At 51.4% G+C, this 26,084-nt stretch overlaps 7 protein-coding genes across 7 annotated transcripts; 3 read left to right on the plus strand and 4 right to left on the minus strand.

Moving 5' to 3' along the window:
- Nucleotides 1-190: 190 nt before the first annotated feature.
- Nucleotides 191-3,052, minus strand: N7539_003483 (uncharacterized protein; the record flags this gene model as incomplete). Its single annotated transcript, XM_056933085.1, has 2 exons — nt 191-2,818; nt 2,888-3,052. The coding sequence occupies 2 exons, from the start codon at nt 3,050-3,052 to the stop codon at nt 191-193; spliced, it is 2,793 nt and encodes a 930-aa protein (XP_056790626.1).
- Nucleotides 3,053-3,898: 846 nt separating this feature from the next.
- Nucleotides 3,899-7,208, plus strand: N7539_003484 (uncharacterized protein; the record flags this gene model as incomplete). The annotated part of the gene is made up of 2 exons (XM_056933086.1): nt 3,899-6,454; nt 6,507-7,208. 2 exons carry the CDS (start codon nt 3,899-3,901, stop codon nt 7,206-7,208), a joined length of 3,258 nt encoding a protein of 1,085 aa, XP_056790627.1.
- A 261-nt stretch (nt 7,209-7,469) lies between these two features.
- Nucleotides 7,470-10,016, minus strand: N7539_003485 (fungal specific transcription factor domain-containing protein; the record flags this gene model as incomplete). Its single annotated transcript, XM_056933087.1, has 8 exons — nt 7,470-7,912; nt 7,978-8,164; nt 8,227-8,414; nt 8,462-8,735; nt 8,827-9,368; nt 9,428-9,526; nt 9,650-9,776; nt 9,903-10,016. 8 exons carry the CDS (start codon nt 10,014-10,016, stop codon nt 7,470-7,472), a joined length of 1,974 nt encoding a protein of 657 aa, XP_056790628.1.
- Nucleotides 10,017-10,890: 874 nt separating this feature from the next.
- On the minus strand, nt 10,891-12,322 carry N7539_003486 (putative proline oxidase Put1; the record flags this gene model as incomplete). Its single annotated transcript, XM_056933088.1, has 2 exons — nt 10,891-11,707; nt 11,778-12,322. The coding sequence occupies 2 exons, from the start codon at nt 12,320-12,322 to the stop codon at nt 10,891-10,893; spliced, it is 1,362 nt and encodes a 453-aa protein (XP_056790629.1).
- A 1,565-nt stretch (nt 12,323-13,887) lies between these two features.
- On the plus strand, nt 13,888-16,392 carry mvp1 (sorting nexin Mvp1; the record flags this gene model as incomplete). The annotated part of the gene is made up of 5 exons (XM_056933089.1): nt 13,888-14,377; nt 14,466-15,233; nt 15,291-15,433; nt 15,506-16,099; nt 16,183-16,392. The coding sequence occupies 5 exons, from the start codon at nt 13,888-13,890 to the stop codon at nt 16,390-16,392; spliced, it is 2,205 nt and encodes a 734-aa protein (XP_056790630.1).
- Nucleotides 16,393-18,544: 2,152 nt separating this feature from the next.
- On the plus strand, nt 18,545-21,784 carry N7539_003488 (Na+/H+ antiporter Nha1; the record flags this gene model as incomplete). The annotated part of the gene is made up of 1 exon (XM_056933090.1): nt 18,545-21,784. One exon carries the CDS (start codon nt 18,545-18,547, stop codon nt 21,782-21,784), a length of 3,240 nt encoding a protein of 1,079 aa, XP_056790631.1.
- Nucleotides 21,785-22,506: 722 nt separating this feature from the next.
- N7539_003489 (tethering complex subunit PEP5) lies at nt 22,507-25,908 on the minus strand (the record flags this gene model as incomplete). Its single annotated transcript, XM_056933091.1, has 8 exons — nt 22,507-22,887; nt 23,009-23,407; nt 23,467-23,976; nt 24,046-24,381; nt 24,434-24,667; nt 24,721-25,353; nt 25,425-25,718; nt 25,780-25,908. 8 exons carry the CDS (start codon nt 25,906-25,908, stop codon nt 22,507-22,509), a joined length of 2,916 nt encoding a protein of 971 aa, XP_056790632.1.
- Nucleotides 25,909-26,084: the final 176 nt, after the last annotated feature.

Raw genomic sequence — 26,084 nt, forward strand, 5'->3', positions numbered from 1 at the left:
TGAGAGACGAACGTGCCGCAGACAGTTGCGGCACCAGGACGCATCGTGTGCCTGGTCAGGTCTGGTCCGAGGCGTGAAGAATAAATCCAAAGATATTTATTACCAAGGAACTCCGCGGAAATGATCGTCCGTCGGTTTTGAGTACGTACAATATGACAAACGAAATGGGTCAGTAGCCCACAGACGCTTTTTAGACCACTAATCTCTCAAATGAGTATTTGCCAGCCGCCTTACGACGGAGATATCCAACCTCACGACTAGTGCGGGTCTTCACTTCACCAGTAGAATTCAGCACCTTCTTGCGTGAAACGTCCAGGGACCAGGGCTTCAAGGACAGAGGCAAGATCTTGCCACTTGCGTCTCCGTCAACGCCCTCCTCGCCCTCCTCGGGGCGAGCAAAGACCATCAAATCAGCTCCATTCAACTTTTCGCAACGGACCAGGTGGGAGGGTGCAGACGCCGCAGACTCCTCAATCTTGGCAACAGCATCGGCAGTAGTGCTTGATGAGTCTACTACTTGACGGGCAAAGCGAAGATACTCCCGCAGAATACCCTTCAAGTAGGTGGCTTCCTCAACCCCAGCAAGAGCGGCAGAGACTTCGGACTTCATGTCGGCAATGAGCTCCATCTCACGACTAGCGGAATCCACCGCAGCGTCAGAACCGTTCTCAAGCTCGTTGTCAGTAGGAAGAGCAGAGATCCAGCCAGAGGGGCCAACGGCATCGACGGCAGCAGTGATGAGATCCACTATGACATCGAGCGATAGTGAAGGAGTGATCTGATCAAGGGTGATGGGAGTGGGGGGGTTCTCCGTGAATCGGGATGTGTGGCCACCAGTAGCAAGCGAAAGTCGAAGATGGTGAACCATTGAGATCAACTCAGGTCGCGAAAGAAGTGAGCGAAGTGACTTCACCACTGAAGGCAAAGGCTGCGCGTGGATTGTCTGAAGGGATAAATTCAGTCCGGTGAAAATGTGTTTCAAGCTAGCTGCCCCGCCCTCAAGATGACGAGTCAGCTCTTGAGTAGGCGTGGCGATCTCTCCATCAGTGATCAAACGCGCTGTCTCCTCCAAAACGCCTGAATGCATCCGCGCCTGACCCAGGAAAAACTTGAGAGCAAACGCAAGCTCGTCAGAGGCGATAACGGCGGGGCCTTCGAGAACGGCATTCACATGGCTCAGTGAGGTATCAGAGTCAATCAAAGCTTGAATGAAGGACCCAGTTGGGAAGGATTGCAAGATACGGGGCTTGCAAGCTCGCCGCAGAGCAATCTCGACATTGTCCGGTGAGAGGTGGCCGATGCGGATGAGCCACTCGCAGGTTTTCGCGGGCCATAGAGCCACACGCAATTGGGATGAAGAGGAGGCCGAGACTTTGTCCGTAACAGCTGCGTCTTTCATGGTAAAGATCCTTGAAAGGAGGAAGAGAGTGGACTCAGGACTGATGTGGGAGTGAGGCAGATCCTTCGAGCTTTCTGATGCTCCGAAGTAACTGAGAACAGCCATGTCGAAGAGGTCTGGTTTTTGGGAACGACTTGCGTGGTCGATAGCCATAGTGAACTTTTGCCAGGTTTCGGCTTCCTCCGCATTTTTCAAGTGTAGCGGGGCCATATCATCAGATCGGTGCTTCTTAGACATGTCCCATTGCGAGGCAGATGAGCCAATGCCGCGACCAATCGCATCAATCAAGAGACCATCTCGTGAGCGCTTGAGCGAGGGTGCTGGCTGGCTGTGCAGAGATGTCACGTCGAAGGCGATCAAGGTGTTGGCTTTCACACCGACCGCAAGACCTAATTTCGCAAAATAGCTGATGAAGACAGTCGGTCCGTTTGTACTGGACACGGGGCCCAGAGCGATATCTTTTGGAGCAATGCTTCGCTGAACGGATTTGAATTGGGTGTCATAGATTGCAATGAGAGAATCGCTCGAACCAATGACACACTGAGGAGAGATCCGCATGACAGACGTGAACTGATCCGCTAGCACGAATTGCGCACTCACAGCAGGCGAATACTGTGACAGATCGAAATTGACGAATCCATTTTCGAAGGAAAAATGAAGCCCGGCTGTGCCGGAGTGGAAGTTCCACTGGAAAGAGTTGTTGGTGTTGACTTTCTCGAGACCAGCCGGGACAGGAAGCTGAATTGTCTGTAGATGTCTCAGACGCTGACTCTCCTCAATACCACCCGGACTAGTCGTTGTCTTTGCCGGCACCGAGAAGATTTGAATGTGCACGCTTTCCATTGAGACTGTCTTCGTATCCTTCGGGTGGGAGACCAGGAGCAAAATCGAGGGCTCGTCGGTGCCAGTCGAAGGCAAGTCACCAAGGGCAAGACTGGCCAAGTCTTGTCTGCGTTTGAACAGACCTTTCTTTGCGTCTTCAAGATCAATCAAAAAGCAAGTCTGCACAACATGAGTCGAAGCAGTTTTCGCAATTTCACTATGTTGAATACTCCAATATTGAGTTTTGAGATCAGACGACAGACGACGGATGCGCCCATCATTCTGAACTGCTAATATGTCAAAGGACCCATTTTCGGATTCATCGACAGTATTGGATGGCACAATGCCCACGAAATTGACCGGACTTTTAGAGTCAGTAATAGAGGCGCCCGAAGAGGATATTGTAGGGGCGCTCGAGCCAGTACTGATCTCCTCGACAAAGCATTTGATCTGATGTTCTGGCTTGGTTATAGCGGCGTAGGTCTGCCTTTTTACAATTGACTTGTTTCGAAGCTTGCGACGGACAGAGCAAGGTCGGCATGAAAACGTGGATTGCGGCGACACGGCGTAGGAGGTCACCAATTTCGGTGTTTGGACCTGAAGGAATCTCAGTTGTCAGCACCGCAAATGAGACCCAGATTTTCGCGCATGCTCGAGGGAACATACATTGTAAATATTCACGGCCTCGCCATCGACTGCAACCACGAGTTCATAACGCTTGCGCTTCTTGCCCTCCGCGAGGCTGTTGACCTCACCGATACGAGTCTGCCCCGTAGCTGCATGAAGGGGCCGAGGCAGTTGCGCAAGAACTGATGGGGTCTGCAAATCCATGACTGAACGAGACAGCCCAATCCAAACGACTTGCTTCAATTCTTGGGCCGCAGCGTTTGCACAGATGACCTAACGGGGAAATCTGAAAAATTTTCGGGATAACGAAGGCCCGGACCCGCCGCGATACATCAAGTGATCCGGACTAGAGGTGATAAGAGTCACGTGATATATCATGCCCACTGGCCAAGAAGCATGTGGGTCTTCGAGGGGCGCAGCCAAATCTGCGAGTGGCTGGTGGATGGCGGGAGCCCGTCGCAGGGGAGATGACATAAGCTAATTAAACGCGGTCACGGTCATCATGCCCGTCGCGTCGGACGTGTGATGCCTTCGATAGAGCTCTAGGCGCAGAAGCAAAAGGCCAGGCCGGGTATTGCGTCGTTGATGTTAGCGTAAAACCCGTCCCAGGTGCAAAGAAGTTCCACAGGAGCGATTGTCTGCAATTCTTCTCATGAATTCACGGTCAGACTTCACATGGATACGATTGTATCCAATCCAGTCGTGGTCATGGGCGGAGGCGAGCAGCCAGTAGTGCATCCTTTTTTCAGCAGAGGTATGAATTCAAGTTCGTTTCATCTGGCCTTTCCTTTTATTCACATGTGAACTCCAGACATTACCCGACCCAGTCAATCTTCGACACCGCTTCAAGATCCCTCCATCATCTCAGTGGAGCCGAATACACTTCATCTGGACCAGTCAACCGCGTCAGCTGGCTTGAAAAAAGGCCAATTGTCGCAACCTTTGATGCCATATATACTTGATAACTCGGCATCTTCAAGCCCGGGTGTTTCAAGTGTAGAGGAAGACTTGAATGCCAGTAGACGCAAGAGGCGAAAGACAGACCGCACAATGAAGGCCAACTCCGAACAGCATGTGCAAGCTGGTCTATCCACTTGGCTCGGGACAGAGAACCCCAGGCTGCTTGCTACGAAAAGCGCAGTAACTGAATCAGAAAGCTCTATACAACCTGCTACCGGTGCTTCCATGGCAAACGATCGGGCACCGCGAGTCTCCGATCCCACCGAATCAAGCTCCTCTCCAGATAACATGAAATTCAACCTTGTTTCCCAGAGACCGACAAGGATTGTGAAGCTGAACGTCAATGGGCGGCTGCTAAGTTCTCCTCCGCACAGTCCCACGGCCGTCCGTGCTGCAAATACAGCACCAGGCCGACGGGCCATGTCGCGTGCATCGGACTCTAAGCGAGTGGTCATCAAATATTCACTCGCTAATGATGGAAGAATTTCGAAATTGATTGATGGCATTCTCGCAGGTCGAGAAAGGAATAAGCCGACGACTTCTTTCCCAAGTTCCGTCTGTTTGAGATCATCAGCGCCAACGATCAAGAAGAGCGGAGCTACAACTCATCCTTTTTTCATGAAGAAATCAACTTTGAAGCCACCAAACGAAGCTTTGAACAATTTGACGTCCCTCACAGATACTTCGTTCAACCATATCAATTCCGAGAGTTTGAAAGCAGTCGAGGCGAAGACCACATCATTACCAAACAAGGTCTTTCCATCAGGATTCATTCAACGGAGCACGAAATTTCCGAATCTCCTTCACGCCCTTTGGCCACCTCAAGACTTTACTCACATCCGTGACTTACCGTCATCTCCTCTGACATGCGACCCTTCGTCATGTCTTCGGGACGACCACAAGAAGTCCAAATCACCAAAAATATCAGTGAAAGACTTTGAAAATGTTCTCCTGTCTAGCACCGAGAGGGCTCTAAGAGTCATTTCCCATGAATTGGAGTCTCTGGATACTAAGAAATCTCTACGTCTTCCGGAGCGACGTATTGCTAGTGGAAGGGCCCTGCAAGGCGCCATCGACCGTCAACTGTCTTGGTCTCTCGCCTCGCAGTCAGAATACCAGGCTACGGCCATCCCGACCATCCGAAAGCTGTACAAGTCACTATCTTCATCAACATCTGCTTTCGATTGTGGAAAATATGAACCTCGCCTCTGGTGTCACAAATATGCTCCCGAAAATGCTGAAGATGTTCTTCAGCCTGGAAGGGAAGTTCAAATGCTGCGTGACTGGCTTTTTCAACTTAAAGTCAGTGCTGTCGACGTCGGCAACCCGTCCCGTCAAAGCGCGAAACCCAAACTTAGACGTGATAAGAGACGAAAAAAGCGTCGCATTGAGAATGAGCTCGATGATTTCATCGTTTCAAGTGGAGAAGAAGCCTCCGAAATGGACCCACTTTCTGGCTCAGATGATGAGCTGGCAGGTGCCATCACAGTTTCGGGCCCTAGATCTCTCATACGCTCTGGAGACATTGCTTTCCAGAATCAGCATGGGCAGGAAAAGCCTCGTTTTACAAATGCGATCCTTATTAGTGGCCCCCAAGGTTGCGGCAAAACAGCATCAGTCTACGCGGCGGCCAAGGAGCTTGACTTTGAGGTTTTTGAGATCAACTCAGGTTCTCGAAGGAGTGCGAGAGATATGCTCGAGAGAGTCGGCGATATGACTCAGAACCACCTGGTCCAGCTGTTGAACGAGAAGAATGACCATTGCTCCAATGCGAAAACTCAAGGACAGGTTGATAACACTAATCAGAACAAACTCATGAGCTTCTTCAACAGTCAATCGTCACACAAGGCGTCCAAAAAACCTGTCAATCAATTGTCGAAAGCTTTGCCGCTTGAGACAGCGGCGAAGGCTGGCCGAGAGCAAAAACAGTCATTGATCCTGCTTGAGGAAGCCGATATTCTTTTCGAGGAAGATAGGCAATTTTGGACTGGTGTACTGACCATCATCAGTCAGTCCAAGAGGCCTATTATCATCACCTGCACTGACGAAAGCCTCATTCCGGTGGATGAGATCTCGCTTCATGCCATCTTGCGATACCAACGTCCTTCTCTGGAAACCGCGCTGGACTATCTATTGCTCGTTGCCGCCAAAGAGGGGCATGTCTTGCAAAGGGACACCGTCAATCGGCTTTATACTGCGAGTGGCATGGACCTGCGCAGGTCATTGATGGACCTGAATTTCTGGTGTCAGATGGCCGTTGGTAGTGAGAAAGGCGGCTTGGACTGGATCCTTCCTGGCTGGCCTCCTGGGGCTCATGTGGACGAGTTCGGTGATCGACTACGTGTTCTCAGCTTTGACACGTACAAATCTCATATGGGCTGGTTCAACCGTGACATGTTCTTGGAAGATTCCAAGCTCGAAAGAACGACTCAGACTTGGGCGCATACCATGCAATGGTGGGGTCTGAGTGCTCAGGACATCGAAGATGCGGCTGGGTTGAGCACAATGGAGTCAACGCTTCCCAACGACTATAGCTCAATGACGAGGTTTGATCAGCTTGAAATGTTGAGACGCGAGGCAGACTACCTGGATATGAGGAGTGCTCTCGATATTCTGTGCGACGGGTCCTCGCTTGAACTGCGCGAGGTAAGCTTTATAACTTTTTCCCCCTAGGCGGCTCACCGACTGACTTGCTCAGGACAAACTCGACACATCAGCTCCCCCTATTAGTGAGAATCATCGCCTGAACTACATCGAAGCGCATCCTCTTTTGCAGGCCGATCTACTACCGAGTTATTCGTCACTTAATTCGTCAATAACGACGACTTTTGGATCCATGATCTCGCTCCACTTCCGTCCACCGGTCGAAGACCTCGAGATTGCCAGCGCCAACACGATTTTCAAGAGTTGGGCAAAATCGGCTGAACGACTCCATACCAACGTGTCGAGTCCTCGAATCCTGCGCAAGACCTTTGAGCCCATCATGCGAGCTAGTCCATCTACGGTCTCGCTTTCTCCTCGAATGGCGCCCTCGTTCGAGAATGGCCTAGCACCCATCACCGAGGATATTGCGCCGTATGTCCGGGCAATCATGTCCTACGACGGCCGCTTGCAGGAGTATAGAGACAGTCTGTACTCAGTACTGGTGCAAGATAAGGTGGTACACTCCGAAAAACGCAAAAGAACCACTCGCGCGAGCCGAGCGGCTTTGGAAGGAGGAAACAAGGCTTCTACTCGCAAAGAACGCTGGTTTTCTAACGATACAAACTACCTTGCGATTCAGAGGACTGGATGTCCTGAATGGCAACAAATATTGTTTGACATGGGTTATTTTCATGTACAGCCCGTCACGGAGTTGACGGAGTCTTGTAGCGAGCCCCTTTCCAGCGAAGAGATATAACTGTGACTTTACGTTGACAAGACATCATAGCAAATAGAGTAACACTGCAATTTCTATTTTCAACAAGCGAGTTCTAGCTCCATCTCGGGTTGACAAACAATAGATCCGTATCGTTGACGGTTATCCTAGCTTTGGATCACGTCCCTCGGTGAAAGTCCATTTCTTCAACAGGACAGTCCCGCGCAGTCGCCAAGTTTAGGTTGTCGCTGAACATTCGTTGGCTCACCTGAGTGGGAATTTCACATAATTATATCATTTCACTCAGCCCACCGAGGTCCCAACTGAGTACATGATACCTTCAGCAGCTAATTGGTCCGCGAGATCTGACAGCTCCTGAGGCGGCAAGCTCACCGAAGAATTGTTTCCGAGCAATTCCCATTCGAAAGCATCATCCATATCAAAAGACCCAAATTCAAACCCATCAATCAAGCCTTGCCCTGCCGCCTCGCGGTGCCCTCTTTCACTCGAAGTTGATTCAGAAGTAGTCGTGGGTGTAAATGGCGCAAGAATCTGCTCCAACTGTTTCAACTCCTTTCTTCTTAACGGTGCGGCCGGATTGCCTTTGGCGATGAGAGCAGTCAGAACGCAATTGAGGTGATCCCGCCATGCGTCACGTTGAACGAGTGAAGGTGCGATGGCTTGAATCAAATATAGGACAAAGGCGGAGGAGGAGGCGTCTTCGATTTGGAATGGTAGAAATGCGTCTAAGCTCGATTAGGAGCAGTGTTAGAGTCGCGTTCTCCGAGTCACTGGCCAAATCGCTACATACCAAGCAAATCATCGTCGGCGAGGGTTTGAAGCGTTTGCAAGATAGTCTGAGCGGAATCTGCACAGCACTGGAGCAGCGATGCCACTGTTGGTGTGAGTTCGATACTACATGTTACGGCACTTCCGTTGCTTTTGATATGCATGTTCAAGGCACACATGACCAAAGGCCTCGTGGTAAGAACGATACACTAGTCGGTCCTGTCAGTGACGGGCAGGCAGTATAGTTCAAAGCGCTGGTAAGCACACCCACATGATGATGTGCTAGTACAAGTCGGATTGCCATTTTGGAAGCTCTGCTGATCAACCCGTGGAAATGGGTGGTCAGAAAAGATGTTAGATCCTGGGACAGCTGTGCCATGCCATTTAGAATTGACTGCGTATTGCGAATGAGGGCTCCGTCAAACTCTTCCCCCACGCCATACACAGCTTCCATCCACTCTGTCAGCAATGACCCCTTTTTCAGATACGTTGAAAATGTGACTTACTCGTCAGAATTCGAGCCATCAGTCTAGATAATCTGACATGCAAAGTCAAGTTGATATGCTCTACTGAATTTCCAACTTCAGCGGGCAAGCGGACCGAAATATCCTCGTCGCGAATCGAGCTCGGTGCGCCGATGAGGGCAGAAAATTCTCGGTCTAGCATATAGACAACCCAGAATATCGTACTACAACGTCTGGACAGCTCATGTCCCCCGAATTCCTCGGGAACGTGCCGATGTATTCCTTCAATGATGCACCCGCGCAGTGCCTGACCGATCTGTGTCGATTCGTTCTCAGCACGTCGTCAAAGCCTCCGGCTCTAATTTCAGATCCCTCCTTGAAGAGGTGGCAGTGAAAATATTACTTACATGGTGGAAGGCCGCTCGTCTCATGTCGATAGATTGCAAGTACACTGCCCCCAGACTGAGGGCCTGAATGCACGTCAAAGGGTCCTGGTCCATTCCTGACAGATCAGGCAGCAGTGCCATGGCTCTGGATGCATATTGGTGACCTGGAGGAGCTCCAGAAGTACTCTTTTGGCTTAGGAAGGCCTTTCCGAAAGCGAGCACAAGCAGGTATTCGACGTACCAATATCTCGCCGAGGTAGCTTTCGCGCTTGGGTTCCGGTAGAATTCGTGGAGATCTTTCAGATACGAGTCTTCGTCGATCATGAATGATAGGAACCCACAATGATATTTGACAGTGTTGAAGAGAAACAACGCATAATCAAGGGGTGGAAGGTTCGTTACATCGGGGATGACATCTGGGGGTAACGGCGTCCACTGGAGCTTGAAAGCCATTCCATCCAGATGCCATGGATCTGGCGGACAATTTGACTCGGGCATGCATCTGCCGATAAGACGGAGGACACGGCGACAGAACGACCACGACGATGTTGGTCCCATGTACCCTGCATCTAATGGTCAGCCGAAGACGTCCATGCAAAGGCGGTTTGAAAACAGAACATACAAAAACGACCGTCAGGAGTCCGCGCAAACGAAGGATCTTTGTCAACAAGTGGATTCCGATGAAACCGCATTCTATCTTCGTCATGGACAGGTTCCAGATCTAATGTGGTTAGCTCGCCATCTTGGTGCTCATATGGACGCTATGTCGCTGTACTGCGAACTGCCACTCCTCGCTGCCAGGATGGAACAGATCAAGGTGGCATAGGAGGCGGTCCAAACTTACCAGAAATAATTGCACTCTCTGGAGTAACATGCAGCTGAGCAACGGGGGCGTGCGATCTAAAGGGACCCGAGTCCGGTTGATTATTTGATTTGTCTGAGGAGCTGACAGTATGAGCATCCTCGTTCAGCTGGTCATGAGTCCGCTGATCGGTTTTTCGCCCCGAAAGTTGAGCCTCCAACAAACGAAGGTATCTATTCACACCACTGAGCCTCACGATTCCAACACCAAAGGCTTAAAAAAGACCAAGACTAACCGCTCCGACACGGTCACTCGAGTCTCCTCGGCCGGAAACTGGCACCGTAGCTCTTTGCGGGCACATCTTGTGCAGGGATGAGACCCAGAGCACCTCACTTTCATGCCTCGACATCGTGTGCAGCTTTAAGATGATTTTTTTGAGCTGCTAGGATCACTATAGGGAGGGAGGGAGTGACCATGAGCACTCACGCCTTCTGACATTTCTTCACTTTATCTTTGGTCGATGATGCTGGCATCATGAGCTGAGTCAACAAAGCACCATTTCACAGTGCAGTCCTGTTGTATAGCCCGGTCACAGCTTCCGATGCTCAGAACTGCAGGAGTCAGTAGAACCATGACTGAGCGGAGTTGCATGCTGACTGCGGGGTTCATACTTCAACACAGTCGGGACGCTGCTCCGACGCTTCTTATCTGGTCAACAACCCCGCATGGCAGATCAATTCCTCTCTCCTGGCTGGATCAGGTCACGCGTACACCAAGTCGTCAATTCCATCCAAAGGTGTCGTCGAGTTTGGGGGCATAATTTGTGCCCTGTAAACATACCTGTCTGCGGTCACATCTGCAGAATTACTACGTCATGCACAGCGTCGTGCGTGAATTCCTCGTTGTATCTGTATTGAGGCTAAAACTGGAGAACATGAAGCGTTCCCATGCTCGGCGATTGTTCTGCGATGGGATGAAGAGAGGTGGATTGTACAGAATTGTCTGTCAATTGGAAACCAATCGCTCACTGATTTTTCCGCCTAGCCTCTCCAAAAGTTCCCAGAAGAGAAGTATTCCCGTCTTCTGAGAGATAGCTCTCCGCGTATATCTCCAAAATTTACCATGGCTCGGCTCGAAGAGCCTGACGGGACAGTCAAAAAGTCACTGCCGACATACTTGTTGAAGTCTCATATAAGACAATGGACGTAAGCTCAAGAATACTGCCACTGGTCATATAAACACTGTTCTGTCGAGGCATGTACAGTTCATCTCCAGTAGCTACTTCAGAAGCCTAACAATCTCCGTCGTAGCTCCTTTCGTAATGCCTGGAGCATATGCTCCGTCCTCTCGACAGCGCCCTTGTTCTCAATGGCTCGCCGGTGTAGATATTGTAAGCACTCACCTACCGAGCCCCAGGCCATACATTTGAAAGTCTTCGGGAAAGTCACATCGCCGTCTCTGTCCTGTCTGCACGCACGCTCGTAGTTCTGCGCCAGCTCGCATCCAAGCTCATCGGCCATCCCCTGGATTTGACCACAATCGAGTGAGACAGTAGGCTGGCCGGACATGAGACAGTTTCGGTGAACAGAAATAGCCTTGGAAGCGCTTTCGGCATTATGTGTTGCCAAAAAGAGGGCAGCATCTGGAAAAGCAAGATGGTTGCCGTGGTCAGGCATGACTCGACATAATATTCGATTGGCAAGAAAGTCGTATGAACGATCAGTGTCTTCTTTGCAATCGTGAATGAGCGAGCGTGTCTCATGCTCAATGTAGGCACCTCGAACGAGCTTGATTCCCACAGACCACCCTTCCTGCGTTGCCGACAAAAGGTGACGATCAAGATTGGCCGTTGAGCCTTTCAGGTATGCCTGGATTGTATTGTATACCAACGGATGAGGTGACCGATTATACTTGCGCATCATTTCAATTGCCCAATCATCAAGCCCATGCTGGAGAACTTGCTGCTCTGCGTCGAGCCAAAGTCGAGACCCTTGTTTCTGGGCTTCTTTGCAAATCACATCGACCGCTGTTGCAATGATTGTTGGCATCGGCTGTCGCTCTTTCATCAATCTGACGGCGAGTGGACCGGCTCCGGTTAACCTGAGATAGCGAACACCGCAATCAGCATCATAATTTCGCCGAGGGCTGGTCTGAACGAGACGGTTCATACTTCATAGCCAAGAAGTCACCCGAGCCGACCATTCGCAAGGTCTCCAATGTCTTGTCCTTCCATTCTTCGATTGCACGATCATCTTGGCTGCTGTGAAGAGCAAGATTGATATCGTGAGTTGATGTCGGAATATCAGGATCAATCACGATCTCTTTTGAATATCCTAGTATAACGCCTTGGAAGCCCATGGATTTAACGCGCGCAATCGTCTTCGCGACTTCATTCCGATTGGTGCCTGCGCAGAAATGATCATAGACAGTCCAGCGTAAGAACTTATTGAGGATCCAATTTCGATCAGGATCAAAGACACCAGACTTGGAATGAGTGACCAGCTTCAAGAGGCCGAGTGCTGGCCTCAGGAAAAGCTTCGATGACATGAGCGAAGTAAGGATCAGTGACCTGATCAATCGTGCAGTGGGCAGTCGTGACATTGCCGGTCTCTCAAGCTGAGTGGCCTCTGAGCTGAATGTCACGCTGTGAAATTTTTGCTTGGTCGAATCTGATCGACATCTAGACTGATGGATTGTGACCGATCTCATTGACATTCTCAGTCTGGTGCAAGTGACTGAAGAAGTGGAAAGCATTTTGCTCAAAAGCAATGGAGGTGGAACCTTCCTTTTTTGGATGAATATGGGAGTTGAATGACTTGTTCAGGGAGTCTGCGCTCGACTGCCGCTTCAACTTGCAAAAAGAGCGATAAAGATTATGCTGAGAAAGAAAAGAGTTGCGATCGCCAGGGTCTCTGCCCGCCGTAATAAAGCCCGTGGGCAAAGGAAGATAAGAGGACGACCATACCTCCAAACAACCGTTTCCCCCGGGATGTCAGTATACTACGAGCTTTACTTCGTCCTGAGAAGCTACCGTATCAGCCGAGTCGGATGTCCCTTGATGCGTCTATCAGGTATCCTCGGATGAGAGTCGGCAGGTGCCTCCGATGAGGGGAAGAAGCAGATCCTCACAACCACTGAGATTGTTCCTACACGGAAAGGGCCTCGTATGCTTGTTCACCAAGCCATTACAAGCTTCCAGTGAAGCTTGTCTGTTTATCTCCCTCGCCGGCTGGTTATGAAGAATCAGTCACGGGACGTGTTGTCTATCGGAGGATTTTCTGGGGACGTCGTGATGGATCAGGTCCATCTGATAAGATTGGCCGTCCATGGAGGGGGTCACCCCCGCACGACTAGGTACTGGCGACAATGTGGTATGAATCAGGGTCTATATATCGTGGTATCACATGAACAAAGAGGATTGCTATTCAGCAGAAAGTAATGAAGATTTAGAGATTTATTGAGTGTGACTTGTATTTCAGTATTTCCAGATCTTTCTTGGGCAGAAGCGAGGTATCGATCAGGAACTGGGGTTGCTCAGCGTATGAAGCCTATCAACCCTAAATTGGGACCCTCCCTGATAAACGTCGTCTCAAGGCTTATGGTTCTTGAGATTTGAGGTCGTTCAAACTATGATAACAATAGTCACTAGTCAGTGCGAAGATTCTCGTTTGTGCCGAGACAGGCCCGTCTTGAGAGTTCCCCTAGCCAGATACACCTAGCGACACGAAGAGAGTCGTACTAGGTAGCGAATCCAAGTGTTAACGGTAGTACTGAATGGCCTGACCTCGAATATCATGGAGCCAAGACACTGGGAGAAGAACATTAGGTATCAAGCTGGGTATGTAAACATCAATGTCAATTCTGTCTACAATTCTACGTCACTTGTACAATTATCCCGTAGCTTTAGTCTTTAGTGCATAGCCCATGTGCATCAGTAAGCCCTTGAAACTCCAAGCTCGTAGAGTTTTTTGCTTCCAGTAGTAACCCTAATTACTGACAGGTACTACTAACTTCCAAGTTCCTACTAGTCGTAGGAAATTAGGAATGCATATTGTTCGACCGAGACCTCTCTGGGCTATGGTCCGTGCGGGGCAGCCACCCAGCCCCGAGATTCAACTGGACTGACTCCCGCCTGGTAGCTCCGCTTGATCGTCGAGTACCTTCGTCATTGCGGCTTGCAACCTCCACACTCGCCCTGACACTTCTCCAAGCTCCCCTGCAAAACAGCCCGTCGCAATTCCCTTCCGCCGAGCTGTCATTCCCCAGCGGCGAATCCTCCGATGTCCCTCTTTGGTACATCTCCAGAAGAGCCCTCTGCGGCCACTCCCACCCAAAGGCTCAAGCCATCGCTCTTCGCAGATGAACCGATCGGCGGCTCCTCCTCTCTCTTCGCCGAAGACACGGGCGACGACTCCTCACCGTGGAACCCACAAAGCAACACGGTGAAGCGCACGGCTCGGCGCGATCTTGCCCGCACATTGCTGCCTGTCTCCGATGTGCCCGAGAGCTATGTCAATGCTTACGACCTGATTTTGAATAGCGGAGACAGAGTGGGGAGCGGCATCGGCCTGACCTCTGTGAGAGAGCTCCTCTCCAGCAGTGGTGTCAGTGCATCAGATCAATCCAAGATCCTTGATCTGGTCGTCTCGGGTGAACAAGAGAGCTCGGTTGGCCTTGGTCGGGGCGAGTTCAATGTGCTGCTTGCCCTGATTGGACTGGCACAGCAAGGCGAGGATCTGTCTTTTGACTCTGTGGATGACCATCGCAAGCGTACGTGTTTGATGCGGGCATCTGTGTTCTCGTGTTGTGTCCAAATAGTATACTGCGGAGATGCTGACAAGGGTACTGGCATGTGCAGGACTACCACAGCCAAGCAGCGGGTTTCTGGACCGTCTACGAGCAACAAGCGAGACCCAAAAAGGTCGTGCCCATGATCAGCCTGCGACTCCCGAAGCGCAACCATCTCCTAGTCAAGAACCAACTTCTGCACGGTCTCGTCGGTCCCGAGGGAACTCCATTGGAGGCTTAGACTCTGATCCATGGGGCAGCCCAGAAATGCATCGCGGCCACAATCACCAGCCTGTAACTCATGATGAGCCAAACGGACTGGGGTACGGCAGTATGCGTTCGACGGCAAATGCCTGGTCGGCATCTCGGGCACACGACGATTTGAATCACACCTCCAATACCGATCTCTCCCAACAAGGCATTGCGGCGACCGAAACTGCTGCTGCCTCTGCCCCGGCTCCACCCAGCAGTGCGGGATCTGGATGGGGTAGCAACATGGCTATCGCTCCCGACGACGGAGGTTTTATTGGAGCTCCGCGGCCAGACCTCGGTGGATTTGCGCCTCCTGGCGATGAGCATGGCGCCGGTACGACAAGGAGACCACCCGTCGGCATCACGCGCAATACGAGCTCTCGTGTCGCGGAAACGGTGACGATCAATCTCCTTCCCGAAAAGGAAGGCATGTTCATGTTTCAGCATCGGAATTACGAGATTAAGTCCGCACGACGAGGGAGCACTGTTGTGCGTCGATACAGTGACTTTGTCTGGCTATTGGATTGTCTACAAAAACGCTATCCATTCAGACAATTGCCGCTTCTTCCTCCCAAACGAGTATCAGGTATGTTGCAGCGATGGTCGAAGCACCTTCTAAATGCTTACTCACCTATACTTTAAGTGAATGGTACTCACCTATCAGCCGATTCCAATTCCTTTCTGGAGAAACGGCGCCGCGGTCTCATTAGATTTACCAACTCCCTTGTGCGACATCCCATTCTCGGCCAAGAACAGCTGGTCATCATGTTTTTGACTGTCCCAACCGTAGGTGGTCCTCCGGTTCCAGTTTTCGTCGGCTTTGGTTTGAGACGCTGAATTTTTTTCCCTCTTCCATAGGAGCTGTCCGTGTGGCGCAAGCAGGCGACGGTCTCGGTCCAGGATGAATTTGAAGGTCGAGTCCTTCCTCCGGACCTGGAGGACTCTCTACCTGCTGATCTTATGGACACCTTTGAGACTGTTCGCAGCGGTGTGAAACGCTCTGCAGAAGTCTACATCAATTTATGTACTCTGCTCGAGAGATTGGCCAAGCGCAATGACGGCCTTGCTGCAGATCACCTTCGCTTCTCTCTCGCCCTGCAATCGTTGACCGAAGTCACCAAGGACACGTATGCCATCGATACTAGTGACATCTTTGGGTTGAACACTGGGATCACAGCTACAGCCCGCCATCTCTCCGCCAGTCAAAGTTTACTGGAGGATGAAGCGCGTGCCTGGACAGATGGTGTGCTGGAGGACCTCAAAGCCCAGCGGGACTGTTTGGTCAGTGTCCGCGAAATGTTTGATCGACGTGATCGACTGGCTCGAAACAATATTCCTCAATTGGAGCGACGCATCGAGACCAATGAGCGCAAGCTGCAGGATTTGCGCGCACGGCCGCCAGGCACTGTGAAGCCTGGCGAGGCAGAGAAGGTAGAGGACTCCATCCTGAAGGTCAGATCATCACGCTTCCCCATACTTGTTACGCCCTTCGACGGTCTCAGGATGCCATTGGCTGACCCCCACACGTTATGCAGGACAAGGAGTCGATCGTTCAACAGCACGCCCGGGGCGTTTTCATCAAGGAGTGCATCCGAGATGAGCTGGTTCAATTCCAGCAGAGCCAGTACCACATCAGCCACCTGCACCAGGACTGGAGCCAAGAACGCGTCAAGTACGCCGAGCTCCAGGCTGACAACTGGCGGCAATTAAGTGACGAGATCGAGGGCATGCCAACTGGAGAGTAGATTGGGACCTGGCGAAGGATTCGCACTTGTCCGACCTGTCCAGTGCAGTGGTGGGGTGCTACGGATTGCCACGCATTTTGTTTGCAGTATTTCTGGACCAGACCGTGGAGGGGAGAAAAATCTTCTGCTTCGAGCGTCTTTGATGGGGACTTGATCTCCACGTCTTCTAGTTCCAGGTGATGTCCACATGACCGGTGTCTTCTTGTTCGCGAGAAATCCTTCTGCCAATGAGAGAGACCTTGAACAAGTGGAGAGTGCGAAATATGTACGAGATAGATCTCGCTTGATTCTGCGCTTCCGGACTTGATTTATGCGAAGTGCGTGAAAGATACCATACCGAAAGGCAATTTGAGCCAGTCGCGAGGGGTTGTTTGATGCTTTGTTTTCCTTGATGCGTGTTCTATCCGAATTTGCCGCGGTTTGCGACAATGGATTTTCTCTATTGCAATTCCCCTCTGCGTTTCCTGTACCTATGTTTTTATCTTGGTTGATCGTACATGTCCTTCCTGCTCCGGCATTGAACTAGGATTCTTCGTTGCTTTGACCAGTTCTTGCAGTTGATTCTATGTATTTGTCTATTCGAGGCCGAGGGACAAGAAACGAAGTCCTCCTATAGATTATGAGGGACAGTGTCCACTTCGCGGAGTGACTGCCCAGCCGGCACGACTTGACGACGTGTCTGCCAGTGACACACTCAGTAACACACCAACAACTTGGACCTACCTCAATTACATGTACATAAACCGGGTGCCGCACTCCCGCGTGTTCGGCGCTTGTATTCAGAATCAGATGGGCCCCGGATGGGGTGCATCCTCGGGGACACCAGCATGTGGAAGGTCGAGTAATGACGTCCGTGAGCGCCTTCGACGACTCTCAGCCCACAATCAAGGTCTCGATAGTATGGCCAAGTGGGTCTCTCCGTCTGATGATCCAATCAATGCTAGCACTGTGCCGCTTTAGGCTTGGCGGCGGGCAGGGCTGAGAATCTAGTGCCTTATTGCCGTACTCTGCCGCTTGACCGCATCTGTAAGGTATTTACGGTATTTACGGTATTGTCCTGTGCGTCTCCATATGGCATATGATGCTATGATGCTCGGTCAGACTGAGACACGAGGATGGTGCGAGGGCTTCAGCTGCATATGGTCTTCTCTCCGATCGGAATGTATCGCCACGCAGATGCAGATAGCCTTTCCCTGTTCGATCAGCGACATTGGGGGACGCGTTCGTCACCATGTTTATTTTTGTCACTATACTCTATTTCCCCTCCACAAACTCTTTTTCTTTTCTTAAAACTTTGAAAACACTTGAGGGTTTGCAGTCCAATTCAAACATCACAACTTAGTTGAACTTGACTACTGAGTAATCTCCCCTGCCTCTCTTCTCGATCGTGCAATGTATCTCTGAAATACTTCTGGCCCATCCACCCACCCTCCCAAGGCTGCACTCCGCCCAGCCAAGACCGTCTTCCGCCCAGTCGGTGGAACTGAAAAGTCTCGGCTGACGAATCCCGCAAAGTCTCGCAACAGTTGGCAGTGCTGGGCAAATCTTACTCGGCCTGCGTGGTGTCGGGTTGGCCCAGGAAGCTAAGATTCTTATTCTGCCCATTCATCCGATACCTTCCTTCGTTTCCTTCCCTTTCTGTTCTCCGTCCACCCTCGTGCCTGCAACAGCTCGCCTCGTGGTTCACGGCGCGAACGGTGAAAATCGATCACCTAGCCACGCACGATCTGCAACACCGCTGACGACCCACAGCCTGCCAGCTCTACAGATCCGAGGTCGCAGATACGGGTCACATTTGAACGAGCGGCCACACAGTGCCGGCCAGCCAGCCTCCCAACTTCCTCCTACGGTCGTCGTCTTTTGACTCATCTGGACAACCGCATCGAGCCCAAGTGGCCCTTCCATCTCGCCGGCCTTTTGCCTTTGCTTCATCCCGGACCGTCTTAATCAAGGCATGGGGAGCGATTCGGATCAGCGTCATTCGAGGAGGAAATTCGACTGGTAAATTGATTACCAAACGGAACCGGCAGGACATACAAACTATTTGATCGCGAAAGGAAGAAGAAAGAAACCCTTCGAAGACGGCTGAACGCCGTACACAGCTTCCCTGAACCATTGTCGCGGGCCCGAGTCACGCTCGATCCTCACAATAATGGCTTGGGACCACCTTGACATCGACAAGCCTCACTTGGCTTACATGATCCTGGGCGGCTTTACTGGCCTGTTCATGTTATGCTCGCTCTTTGTGAAGGAAAAGCTTTACATTGGTGAAGCTACCGTGGCAACCATCTGCGGTATCATCTTCGGACCGCATGCTGCAAACTTATTCAATCCCCACACCTGGGGCAATGTGGACAAGATCACTCTGGAAGCCTCGCGGATCGTCCTGGTCGTGCAATGTTTCGCTGTCGGCGTCGAATTGCCAAAGGCTTACATGGAACGACACTGGAGATCAGTCTCGTTGTTGCTGCTGCCGGTGATGACCTGGGGCTGGCTCATCACCAGTCTCTTCATTTGGTGGATGATCCCCCCACTCAACTGGCTCGAGAGTCTTGTATGCGCGGCCTGTGTAACGGCGACGGATCCTGTCCTGGCATCATCCGTCGTTGGTAAAGGTAAATTCGCCAAGCGTGTGCCCAAGCATTTGCGTGACCTCCTCTCCGCCGAGTCCGGTTGCAACGATGGCATGGCCTTTCCCTTTATTTACCTGGGATTCTACATCCTGCGGTACCGCCCCGATGCCGGCAAAGTCTCTCTGAACTGGTTCTGTGTGACGATCCTGTACGAGTGCGTTCTGGGAGCTATCTTTGGATTCACAATTGGCTACGCCGCCCGTCACTCAATCAGGTATGCTGAATCCAAAAGTCTGATTGACCGAGAAAGTTTTCTCGTGTTCTACTTCGTCCTGGCTGTGTTCTGTGCCGGCGCAGGAAGTCTCCTGGGTATGGACGACCTTCTCATTGGATTCGCGTGCGGAGTCGGCTTCAGTAATGACGGTTGGTTCACGGAAAAGACGGAGGAGTCTCACGTCTCCAACGTCATTGATCTATTGCTCAATCTGGCGTACTTTGTCTACTTTGGGTCCATCATTCCCTGGGAAGATTACAATGCTCCCGACATCGGCTTGACCCCTTGGCGATTAGTCGTCATTGCGATTCTGGTCATCCTTTTCCGCCGAATCCCCATCATGCTCGCGATGAAACCGTTCATTCCAGACGTCAAAACTTGGCGCGAGGCGCTCTTTGCTGGTCATTTTGGTCCCATTGGTGTGGGCGCTATCTTCGCCGCGATTCTCGCCCGGGCAGAATTGGAACATGACAGCACACAACCACTCCCCGAGGGCGAACTAAGGCCACAAGACCTGGAAAATCCTAATAACTACAGCGTCGCCAGACTGATCTGGCCCATCACCACCTTTATGGTCATCTCCTCTATCTTGGTCCACGGGTCATCGATCGCCGTCTTCACACTAGGCAAGCGTATCAACACCCTGACAATCACTTTGTCATATACCCAAGCCAATGAGGAGGGACCGTCATGGATGAACCGTCTTCCCCGTGTCCAGTCAATTGCCAAAGGATCAATGTCCTTCCGGAAGCAAGATGATTCCGATTCCGAAGAGAAGCTGCCAGAGTACCCACCCGGTCAGTTGCCACCGATTGGCATGCCCGGCAATTTCCTACGTCGCGTTCGTGAGGAGGACAGCGAAACCCAGTCTGCTCAGCCCGCTCCACGGAAGGCTACCCGCCGAAAGCGCCGAAAGAACGACGACCGTGCTGGTGGTCCGATCAGTCAATCCGCGATCATGCCCCAGCGACGAACAGAGAGCGAAATTGAAGATGGGGTAACCGATGAACTTGACCAGCGGGATCGCTTTGGCCATGAACCGGAAGTGGAAGTCTTCCAGGAGGGTCACAGAATGGTCGTCGAGGATGAGGAGGGTAACGTCTTAAAGGTCGAGGATACTAGTCACATGACTCCCGAGGAGCAAGCCCGTCATATCGAAGAGCAAAGACGGCGTCTACAGGAAGATACTTCCGGTGTTCTTGCGCCATCCAAGAACGAGCCTCACGCCAAGAATGAAGGCGAAGAGTTCGAAGAAGCCGTCGGCAAACATACAGGCCATCCTGTACAGAAAGCGCGGTCTCGCTGGACAAATTGGACTGGATATGGGAAAGATCAAGTCAAGGAGAAACCCGAAGCATCCAAGGCGAGACCTACACCTCTCAAGTCTAAGCCGGCTGATGGTGAGAAGAAGGGCCGCTCTGCACATGCTTACCAATTCGGTAACACCATTATTGTGGAGGATGAGGATGGCGAGGTGATCAAGAAATACACCATCCCGGCGACTGATAAACCTGGCAAATCCAAGGCCAATGCCGATGAACAGCAAGCCGGAAAGGAAAGACCGGCTCTTCGATCTGGTCTTAAACGCATGGGTACCTGGCTTGGCAACCAGGAAAAGGGTGAATCTTCACAGGCTGCACAAAAGAAGAAGCCCGCGCCTCGCACCGAGACTGACGATTGGGCCACCGATGACGGTCTTCGATTCACGCTTGCACAGAGCTCCGACGTTGATTCCAAGGGTATCGGCCACAAGGGTCGTCGCATGAACAAACACGAGTTCTTCCAGCAGATCAAGGGTCTGGATGCTAAGGCTCGTCGTGACATTGTACAAAACACCGATGCCCCTGAGCATATCAAAGAGGCTGCGCAGGAGGATGTCAAACAGTCCGAGAACAAGGAACGTCGTCTGTCTGCAGCTGCCATGGCTGCTTCGACAGGTGTGAAGCCTCCAGAGGAGGGCGCCGATCTAGTATCGGAGTCTGCCACAGACAGCGAGAGCGAGGACGACGAAGATTTCTCAGAAGGTAATGAAGTAGAGGCAACTGGCCCCAATGTGGCTTCCTCCCTTGCCAAATATACTCGTGGAAGCTCGGCGCAAGAGCGCCGCAGCAAATTGAGCCCTGCCCCAACTCGTGAGCGCCGCCGCCGCGACTCGGACGACGATGGTACGGAGCGTATTCCACCATCGCGTCTGCGTCGTGAGGCCGGACTAGCTCCCACTCCACGCCAAGCCGACGACGAGACCGGCGAGACACCCGCTGAACGTCGACGTCGTCTCGCTGCCCTTGGCGAAGCAGACAACGAGCAGACTTCTGACTCGGAAAGCGATGATGATTTGGCTGTAGTCGAAGAATCTGACGAGGATGAAGAGAAGCCCCGTACAACACCCGGCAGGATTCAATTCGCTCCTACCGATCGACCCTCCGAACCATCATCCACTGAGGGTGCCGAGCAGTCATCTTCACCTGGTCTCGGATCAGATCAATTCACTCGTGGTCATCGGCCTCGTATCTCATGGGGTGGGGAAAAGGGCCGAGAGCACTAAAAGTGGCCTGTCCAACAAAGTCATGAGTCTCGGCAGGTCGTAACGCATGCATGTCTATCCCCCAACCATAGATTTCACAACTTTGCATTCTTGTCCGACGCTTCCTTTTTTCCCTGGACATAATCCATAGCTATCTACTTCCATGCTCAATCTTGGCTCCCACCATTCCTGTGCCTTTGTTTTTTTTCTTCATCTTTTTCTTAGGTGCCTTGCTTCTCTACTCGATCGGCCCTTCTCATATGGTCTGGCTTGTTGACAAGGAGGATGACATTGGAATAGCTTCTGCTAGTGGTGATATGCGGCGCTCTAGTTCACTGTCCATGATTCCCGTTAGGTAGATACATTTTAACTTGCTTGGTCGATACGGGTATCTCTTGCTCATAGTAAGATCCAGTATGTTTGTTTGTGAGTACCAAGTCTCCGCTATCGATGGGAAACCACATAGTCGCTTTGCCTTGAGCTGCGAAATTTAATACTGAAACGAAGCCAAGTATTGACAACCGGTCTCCCCCAGAACACATCACGCAACAAAAGCAGAGATTAACTTGCGACTTTGGATCTATCAATCGAATGAAAAGCACAAGTTTGTAACGATCAATGCACCCCCATCTGGGTATATTCGCTATCAATCTCCGATTCAATTGCAATCACAATCACAAACTCACTGGAATGAACCGGCTCATCGAGCCATTCATCCACCCATCCATCATCTGGTGGACTACCTAATTATCCATCGTACTCGAAGCTTTCATCACCCCTCTTCCAAAGAACTCACTCACGACACCGAACCGATCCTTCGATCTGGACAGCTCGGCCTTGAACAAGTCATGCTGATCCGCAGAATCGATCTGTCGCTGGCGAATGGCCCGCAATGTGGAATTGGTAGGCGCACACACGGGACACTGTGCATCTTCGTCGACGCGGTTGAGACAACGCTCGTGGAAGGAGTGGCGGCAGAGGAAGTGGACGGTTGGTAGGTCGAGGGTACCGCCGCAGGATTGGCAGCGTCGGGATTGGAAGACGACGGGCTGTGAGGCGAGGTTGGTGAGTTCTTGTTGCTTGGCGGCGGTTTCGGCCTTGTAGCTGGATATTAAGCGCTTGTTCTGTATGGGGAGTAGAATGGTTAGACAATTGGGAAGTTTTTCTGTGAAAATGTGATTTGTTTTTTCCTGTTGGGGAAACGAATTCCTTCATGTAGTATGGATTTGTGGAAGTGGTGCTTACCGTCTTGATTTGCTTGTCCTCGCTGGCGATGTTGTCGCCCAGATACTTTTTCAGTCTACCCATTGTAATCACGGCGTTGTTGCTGACGGCTTGAATCACTTGCAAGGGGGAAAGAAGTCCGTCGTCGTTAATGCGCTGTAAGACTTTGTCCAGTTCATCGCCGGCCTCTTCGAGTACTTGCGGACTCGAGGCAAAGTACGTTAGGGCATCGATATAGAGCTGGGGCTCATCAGGCCCGTATCGACGCAGTGCTTGAATAGCGCCCTGGGTGTCTTTGGCAGATGTGAATGAGCGGAAAATATCGAGACGCAACCCTTCCTGTTCGCGAACTAGCGTGGATCCTTCTTTGAAGCTTGAGAGATCTGATAACAGCAGGACATTCGAAGTGGATATCGGGGTCTATTGTCCATCATTAGTACCGGTACATGAAGACCAGAGTTAATCCGTAATTTGATTACCTCCTTGTCTTCGATCAGCTTTTTGGCCTTGTCCTCCCAGATCTGCCTTTGAGCGGAGTCCTTGGTTGACTTTGCAGCATCAAGGTACATTTCAAATAACGTTGTGAACAGATCCACTTGAGCCTCATTTGTAAGGTCCGGCTGCTGCGCTAGAGTCTCCAAGAAGTCAATGAAATTATGTGGGTGATCTACGAAAGCAGAGAATGCCGTCCTTGGTTTCGGGATCTCGTATCGTGGAGGAAGCTTGGGTGCTGGCTCCGCCTCCGTCGCACTCGCCTCAGGGCCCGAACTCTGGGCTTGTGAGACCAGCGACCCGGTCACATAACGAAGTGGTAGAAGTGCTGCAAGACTCTGAACTGTACTTGTAGGCTGCGCCTGGGGTGCGGGTGGAGGTTCCACGGTAGTTCGAGGTCGATACTGGCCTGTATAGTAGGCCTTGAATAGCTCGGTTGTCTCCTCCGGGCAGTGATTGAGTAAGACGCGCGCATATTTCATCAGGTTGTGATAAGCCTATTCAAGCTTAGCCTCCGTCCAGACCTCAAGAAGCCTTCAAAAGACTCAGCAAATGCCTGCACCTACCGCTTCAGGATTCAGTCGCCAAATATACTCCACAGCCTCAGCATACTTTTTCGAATCCTCAATCAGAATGTCAACGACCATGTCGTTCTCACCATGTTTCGTCGCGAGAAACGCGGCCTGCTCAAAGTAGCCTCCTTGGCGACACATCGCAATAGCCGTCTCCAGATCAAACTTTAGCTCACCGGGAGCCTTGATGAACGAGTCAAGCTTGGTTGTATCTTTGAGCTTTGCGTAGCAGTTCAGAAGAAGCGTGGTGTGGTCGACAGTTGCGCGACCATGGTCGTGAAGTTCTTCTAGGTACTCGATGAGATTGTGAATTCGTTGAGTGTCCAGATACTAGTTTTGATTTAGTGACGTTGATTTCCCCGGTGCGACATGATACTCTCACCTTTCGAATGACCTGTGATGGCTCCGTATTGTCGATCGCCCGAAGGTATTGCTGCATTGCCGTATCATAATCGCCACGCTGATATAAGAAGTCGCCGTATCTTCTATAGATGGCATTTTGCTGCAGAGGATCGATACCGATCTTCTGCGCAAGATTGATAGCCAAGATATATAAGTTGCGCTCATAGAGAATCTCAAGTCTTTGCTGAAGGCTCTTCTCGCGATACCGGTAAAGCTGTTCCAATCATTCAGCACTATACAAGGAGTAGGAGACTGGCGATGACAAACCTTGCCCTCAGTATTCAGCAGAAATAGATCCCCCCATTCGACAAAAATGCGTTTCATTGGTGACAAAAGCGACTCGCTATGCGCAATGAATTTGAGGTCGGTATCGAGAAGCGTGAACGTCGTAGTCCCGAGTATCTCCTCCGCTGGATCGACACCATACCGGCGCAACGGATCACCTTTGGCAGAAGTTGCTTTAGGCGGGCAAACCAGTGCAACGTAGTCACGGAACGCATTGATCGACGTCTTGGGACTCTCAAAGGCGTAGCTTGGACCCCTCCCACGAGGCCCATAGTTGTAAATCGCATCTTCTCTCGCAATAAGGATCTGCCCTGTTTCCCGGTCAAGGGTCATGCAGCCCAATGCGCACCCAGTGTCCTCTAAAACGCGAGCCGGCTGGCCTTGTCCCCGACCCGCAATCACCAGTGTCAATATCCGACTAGTAGTCGAAATGTAGAGTACAGTCACCGCCCCATTTTGCGTTTCGAGTCCAGTAATGGGTTCCTCCGATTCAAAGACGATTCTTTGTCGCGCACCACGGTCATGAATGAGATCGCCACGAATTATGGTTACCGAGCCGTTTGCGAAACCGACCGCTACCTGTGAAAGATCATCGACAACTCCAACAGCGGATATCTTTGAAAGGTATAGATCGTTAGAACCGATTCTCGCCATAAACGCGCGCCCACTCTGTGGTCTCATCTTACCGGAAATTGTCTCCTAGCATTCTGAACCGAGGTCGTCGACAGACACTTCGGGCTTCCATCCTTCCTCTCTGTATCCAGTGCCCAGACTTTAAGAATCGGCTCGTTTGAAAGATCTTCCGCAATTGTGACGAGCAGCGACGTCCCGGCGATCTGTCTCATATGCGTGATAGACCCGACATCATGCGCTTTGAATGAACGCAGTATTCGAAATGACGACGACACGATGTGCACGAAACCATCCACGGTACCGACGAACAGGTTTGCAGAGCCAGTACAGAGACTAGCCAAGTCGTTCTGGTCAAGAACGTCAGAACCAGAAGGACATCAAAAACGAGGGAAATTGGAGAAAAGCGACTGTAAACTTACCCCGAACAGTGCGGAGCTGTCTTCCGACAGTTTCACCGGGGAGACATCGACGAAGTTGAACGCTTTCCACTGCCGTCATGTTAGCAATGCCCTGGTCGCACATGAGGGGATTCATCATTTGCATACTGATGTCAGTGCCATTTGGAAATCCTGGTCATGCGAAGAGGGCACGCCTCATGTTAAGAGTTGGAGCTGCGCGAGCCAGACCGGAGCTTCCCCCGCTGGGCGCTCGGGCCACACGTGCCGAAGATGTGGAGGGTCGCAATGCGGTGACGGAGCAGAGCCCCAGAGTCG

This window comes from Penicillium diatomitis (genome assembly GCF_028827545.1).
Source record: "Penicillium diatomitis strain IBT 30728 chromosome Unknown utg000004l_segment0_segment0, whole genome shotgun sequence".
Lineage (NCBI taxonomy): Eukaryota > Fungi > Ascomycota > Eurotiomycetes > Eurotiales > Aspergillaceae > Penicillium > Penicillium diatomitis.